At 29.7% G+C, this 6,683-nt stretch overlaps 2 protein-coding genes across 2 annotated transcripts in view; one reads left to right on the top strand and one right to left on the bottom strand.

Annotated features, from left to right (window-relative positions):
* LOC108687499 (F-box only protein 39-like) overlaps positions 1–1,073 on the bottom strand; it is a 2,702-nt gene extending 1,629 nt beyond the window's left edge. Inside the window, exons 1-3 of the mRNA XM_018193275.1 lie at positions 882–1,073; positions 252–484; positions 7–171 (exon numbers count right to left, since the gene is read on the bottom strand). Of these exons, the coding sequence (XP_018048764.1) occupies positions 7–171; positions 252–484; positions 882–1,073 (590 nt within the window). The remainder of the gene's footprint in view (positions 1–6; positions 172–251; positions 485–881) is intronic.
* Positions 1,074–3,016: 1,943 nt separating this feature from the next.
* Positions 3,017–5,056, top strand: LOC108687478 (short-chain-enoyl-CoA hydratase-like). The gene is made up of 4 exons (XM_018193251.1): positions 3,017–3,433; positions 3,502–3,755; positions 3,826–4,120; positions 4,713–5,056. Exons 1-4 carry the CDS (start codon positions 3,322–3,324, stop codon positions 4,988–4,990), a joined length of 939 nt encoding a protein of 312 aa, XP_018048740.1. The 5' UTR covers positions 3,017–3,321; the 3' UTR covers positions 4,991–5,056.
* The last annotated feature ends 1,627 nt before the right edge of the window (positions 5,057–6,683 follow it).

Here is a 6,683-nt window from a genome sequence, read left to right on the forward strand (position 1 = left end):
ACGTGCTTTGGATTGTCATGAGGAGCTTGCCACTCTCTGAAAGCACCGCGGAGATCCAGGGAGACTAAATGTTCGCCAGATCCTTTGGCAACTGTTCCAAGCAATCGCAAGACATCAGTCACGCCAAAGTCAGCATTTAACAAGCTCAAGATTTCCAGGCTGCGTTGACTGCTATACAAAACAGAAAAGGGATTTTGAGATAAGCTCTTGCATTTTATCAATTAAGGTCAATACAAAAACAATTTGATTACCGCAGAAAATTAGCCAGGGCAGAAAGCAATATTCCCCTATTGCCCCATTTGTAACCGAACACCCAGTTTGTTAATGTCAATCGTCGCAATTGTACGTCTTTGGCACGGACGATCGCAAGAAAATCTGCGCCCGCCTCAGCCTGAATGTTGCGTCTAATCCTAATTTGTCTCGGTGAGATGTATGGGCGTGAAAAAGCGAGCTCCAGGCTGCGCATATGCTGTCCATATTTTGCCTATCAATAATATCGTTATATCGTTTAATTTATATTATCAATACTAGCTATTGAATGTAACATAATGTAGCAAAGATTGTCTTCAAGATTGCCTTAAAATGATTAAAGCGATAAAATCAGACATCAATGAAGATTTTTCAAGAAAATTTCAAGAGAACTTAAATTTGCAAAAATATAATACAATAGTGAGCTTCTAATTCTTACTATTGCAATCTTTATTTTCATCTCTTTTTTTTTGCCTATTTTTCAAAATAGATTGGATCTTTTTCTCGAATTATACTTTCTTCTTTAAATTCACGATCTTGATTTCATAACTCGAATTTAAAAATTTTAGATTAAATTTGCTGAATTAAAATCGCTGAAAATAATTTCATCAAATGGCGGAAAATTCTCTTACGGCCAGTTCTCCTGCTAGGGGAAAATCGCCGCGTAAATCGCGATCGATGAGAACTGTTACAGATCGCCAGAGCACAGGTGAAGACAACGTGCGATTCCATGATAGACAGACTTGGCTGACGCTGGCGCGATCAATGCGATCAAGATAGTCGAATATCTGCGTCAATATCAGCTCAGGTAGCTGATCCCACATCTCCTGGCTTCAGTTTGGCTCGTCCTCATCTCTTCTAAGCGATCGTTGGCCTAAATTACTGTTGGTCGTTTTATTTTCTTGATTTCATTGAATTTCGTCGATTGCTACTGTCAAAAACTATCGATCATGAAGGATTGGATTGAAGCATGATGGGATTGAAGTGTATCCCGAAAGGAACTATACATGAGGAGAATAAATAGACGGATTCCCAAACAGCACAGAAAGATTGCAGAAACATTACAGAATGATTTCACTGAATCATTGCAATGTGAATATTGCATGGTAGTTGCGAAACGTTGCTGAATCATTGTTGCAAGATTCCAATAATGTTAAGATGTCACTTTTTGTAATATTGCAATGAAACGTTCCAGTAATATTATAATGTAATGTATGGATAAATTTTTTATGAAAACTCTAAAATCAATATTATTTTCTGTATATCTCATTCTGTATATCACCTCACTTCATTCACTTTTCTATAAATCGCGTTTCTAGTGTGTTTTTCAAAAACAATTTTTTATGATAAAATCATAAAATATTTCAATAAATGTAGTATTAATTCTGAAGGATAAATTTATTCTCAAGGATAAAGCATGTATGTAATCCGAGCAAATATTATCCATAACAATATAATAATATAATCGCTTGATAAGTTAATCAAATTAAATTAATTGCAGTAATTTTTTTCAATTTGGAGCCACTCTGAGTCAATGAAATTGATTAAAAAATGACGGTATGATTTATCAATAAAGATCGAGCGTTGATTTATTCCTGCGTGCACATTAGGCATAAATACATCATCGATCACATAATTAATATTTCGATAAATCATTTTCAGCAACTTAATTGTTTATTATCTTATCCGATAATGATGCGTTGATTGTATCCAAACTCGATATTATACAATCTTTTGACTTCATATTCAAAATAATATAAAATTAAATAATATAAACATAAAATTTAGCTAATGGCCGTCAAATAATAGATTAATAAATTTTTTTGAAATATAAAAAAATAGAAAATGGATTATATTAATTATTATATCATAAAAACGATTATTAAACTAAGACTATACTATATAATTATAAAAAATTATATTTTTTTATATTATAGTAATAATTGAAGAATTACAGTTTTGTAATGTTTCTGGAATATTACATGCATATTACTCACATATTGCAGGCATTATTAATTTATATTTCTGTAATATCTTTGCAATGTTGCATTGCAATATTGCAGCAATATCGTTTCAATCTTCTGTGTATAGATGTATTTTTATATGGGCAAATTCTAAATAGTTCAATATTTGGAGCTCTGATGAGGATATGATCCTTTAGTTCCATAATACATATCTTTTATTCTTGTTTAACATTCGAATAAGAAAAATAAAATGATACATCATGTGTTTTCTATAAAACGCATGTATCATGATGTATCAGAATAATAATTGCCAAATTTATTGTGATTTACAAAACATATGTAGATATGATATATAAATAAAATAAATATATAATGATATCGAATTAGGGACAAATTAGGGATACAGTATAGATCTTTCATAATATTATCGATATTTTGTATCGATATTTCAGCTAGTCGATATTTTGAAATATCGATGCTGAATTTACATTGTATGTAAATTTGATATTCGATACAGATGAAACTTTGGATATTATCAATCCCATATTGTGCATGGCTTGTTAATTTGCTATTCCATAATCATTAATTTTATATAGCTATAGCATCAGTGTCCTCTAAAGAAATCCATTACACAAATCTATAATTATACAAAATATTTATTATACAAAATATAACTTTTTATTTTAGTTCCGAGAAAGTTTTTAATTGTAAATGTAATTAAGCTTATAAAATTAATTTTGCAGTCGTAACAACTTTACAGATACGTCTGTACGTCTTGAGATTAGCAACTGTTCCCGAACAAGCACTGGTCATTCAAAAAAGAAATCTGCGGCGGCCTGTGCTTTTCACTGCGGTTGATTTGTTGAGTTATAACTTGTAGTTTTGTGGAATTCATTTTTAAACGCAAATTTGTTTCTTGTCATAAAAAAAATTAAAAGAAGACGAAGTAAGAAGCTTATAACGTTTTGTTTTGTATAATGTATTTTTGTATATTATTATTTATCGGAGAGATTGTTATTACATGATGTATTTTGAATTTGATAAAATCTGACATTTTAATAAAAGCAGTAAAAGATAAATTGTCACAGGAAATATTAAAGCACGAAGAATGCATTCTCTAAAGAAATTGTCCTTTTCATTTAGTCTTATATTAAGAAATAACATACGACGCACCCTAACCTCTCAACCTACTGCGAATACGGATGTTGACAAAGCTAAAGGTATGTATATTTTAAATTTTATGAACAATGTTACAAGCATAGGTTTGGTAACGCGTGTTTTATTTCAGAGAAAACGATATTAGTGAAACAGATGAATAAAATCACTACAATCGGTATTAATCGTCCCGAAAAGAGGAATTGCCTTGATGTAGCGACTGCACATTTGTTATCAGAAACGCTAGATGAATTTGAAAATAATGAAGAATCATTAGTAGGAGTTTTATATGGAGTAGGAGGCAATTTCTGCGCTGGTTACGATCTCAAAGAGATTGCAGATTATGATGGTGAAAACGAGAAAAGTGTACCACATTTTGGATTATTGGTATATTTGCATTATTTATGAAGCTATGAATTTGTTAAGGATATTAAAAGTTGTCTTTGATTCTTTATAGGCAAATAGGTCTGAATTATTCAAGAAGCCATTGATAGTAGCTTTGAATGGATATGCTGTTGGAATAGGATTTGAGCTTGCTTTAATGTGCGACTTGAGAGTTGTAGAGAAGACAGCGATGGTAGGCTTCTTAAATCGACGTTTTGGCATTCCAATTTCATGTGGAGGCACTGTCCGTTTGCCTGCCATGATTGGGTATTCCAGAGCTATGGATCTGATATTAACTGGAAGACTAGCTACTGCACAGGAAATATTCAATTGGGGAATTGCACATAAATATACAAGTTGTGGTGCAGGTATGTTTCTTTTGGATTTATTTTAATTTTTATAAGAAAATTGTGTTATGTTGCATAGAATCCAATTCTTGATTTATAGAATAAATTATAATTATTGAAACAATATTATGCAGTATTTTCACTTGTATACAGTAGAACTTCATTTATCTAAATATCGAAGAAGAAAGATAAGTTCTGATAACAGTTTGGGCATTAGAGGTTCACTGATATCCATAGTTCTTATATTTAAAAATCTTAAAACGTCACAAATTAATTATAAAATCATATTAACATTTAAAAATATTATATAAAATTGAAATAAGAATGAACTATGAATACCGATTTAATTGTCCTCTCTATTTATTAGTTCCAATAGAAGCTGATGTTCAGAAAACTGAAGTCAAACAATTGAAGCTTCTATTATTTGAAAAGCACCATAATTTGGATAATAGGAGCTCAACTGTAAATTTGAATATTTGAAACTGAACATGAATTTGTTCAAGTTGAATGCAGATAAACAGAATTTTATTGTACTTATAAATATTATTTCAAGTCATTTGATTATATAAAATTATTGATGATATGTAAGTATCTTTAAATATATTTTTTCTAGCTTTAGGTACAGCGATGAATTTGGCAAATTCTCTTGTAAAATTCCCGCAGAAAAGTTTGCTAGCAGATCGCGCTTCAGCATATTTTGCTACGTTTTCACCAAAGCAAATAGAAGAATCATTGCAATTCGAGAAAGACAATTCTTCGCATTTGATATTGGAGGAAGGTGTTCCAGGCGCCAAAAAATTTGTCGATCATGGAATTGGAAGGCATGGGAAGTTTTATAATATCACGACGGAAGATAAGAGCATTCGAGAACTAGATGAAAATTTATTATAAGAATATCTGGCGCATATGTGTATAATTGTATAATGATGTACATAATATATTTTTAGTATAGCTCTCTAAATATGTGTAATAAATTTCTCAATTTTCATAATATATTTTCATTGGTATGTGACAAATTGATTGTATGTATGGAAGGTTGAAAATGGTAGTGCTATAACATTATTTACCCGTTTGAAGTCACTATGTTTAAATTTTGATTTGAAGTTTTGACTTGAATTAGTCTATTGAACCAAATATGTTGAAAAAACCTTTTGTTTCTTGAAAGCATACATAATTAAGTGACTTACACCACTATAACTTTTACCCCTTTATCTATATTACATATTTGATACATGATATCCATACATATATTTTTTCATAGATTAACACTATTTAAATACATGTACTTTAGTACAATCGTGATTGTAAAATAACATTCTTTATTTATTAGATTTATTGTGCATTATTATACTTTTTGAACAGATTTAACTTTTTGTGATGGTCTTTAGATTTTCGAGAAAATGTCGTAACATCTCTTGGCTTCTTTTTCGTTTAAAAGTGGGGTAAGGTTTATCATTTGTCCATTTTCATCCCCTAAAAAATATCTCTTATAATTTCAATAATAATAGAGTTATAATATTATTATTTACGTTTGAAAGTAACGATAAAATATGTTAAATTTGGTTCAAAAATATCTGTTCCACGTGTACAAGGTTCATAAAAAGATGTATTCTTCAGATGACAATGTATTTCATCACACAAATCGAACTCGCCTGGAAAAAATTGTTTTCTATGAGATATTGATTTATCTCATTGAGTTATGATTTATTTCATTCTAATAATTAAAAGTAATTAAAACACTTTATAATTTATCAAAATCGAAATCGTATGATATATCGATAAAGTTATTATTAAAGTGTAATTAATTATTTCGTATTATTTAAAAATTTTTATTTTCATTTACATATACCATTCACATGTGCGACTTTTCTTATATAATTGAGTATCATCCTAATTGGACAATTTATATTCACCAGTATCTCTCTGTTTACAGCTGTGACTTCTAGATGTTCAGCGTCATTGCCATTTGGTAAATATTCTGAAATTATAATTATAATATTATATTATAACCTATTTAAGAAGATAATGATTTCATACCAACGTATTTAACCTTTATGATAGTGTTCATGGCAAATGTTTGTCAAAACATCATAAAGTGTAACAAAATAGAAAATAGATTGCATATTCTTTTTTCAATGTATTGTTAATTTTATTTATGGATGCCATACAGGGTGTACCAAAATTCGCGACTTAAAATAGCAAGAGAAAAATTAAGTAAAGAAGTTATATATAAATTTATAAATTTATATGTTAAGCAATAATTTTTCAGATATAATGATTTAAATATGGCCAATTTCAAATTATGTTTTGTAAATGGAGCTTTTTTTCATTATCCAGTCAGAAGTGATCACAGTTAAGACTATCTTCGTTTTTAAGAATCAGAAAGAAAACGAAGATAATCTTAGCCGTAGTTGCTTTTGGTTGCATAACGAAAAAAACACCAATGATCACCTGTGACGGCTGTGAGTATTAGTGAATGCGCTGAAGTAAACACTCACCAGCGCTTATTAATATTTGCTTAAGGACAGTGATTTAAACGTAATCTGTAATTGGCCACATTTAAACTTAACTCATTTAAACAAAC

The sequence above is a fragment of the Atta colombica genome, unplaced genomic scaffold, assembly GCF_001594045.1.
Source record: "Atta colombica isolate Treedump-2 unplaced genomic scaffold, Acol1.0 scaffold207, whole genome shotgun sequence".
Classification (NCBI taxonomy): Eukaryota; Metazoa; Arthropoda; class Insecta; order Hymenoptera; family Formicidae; genus Atta; species Atta colombica.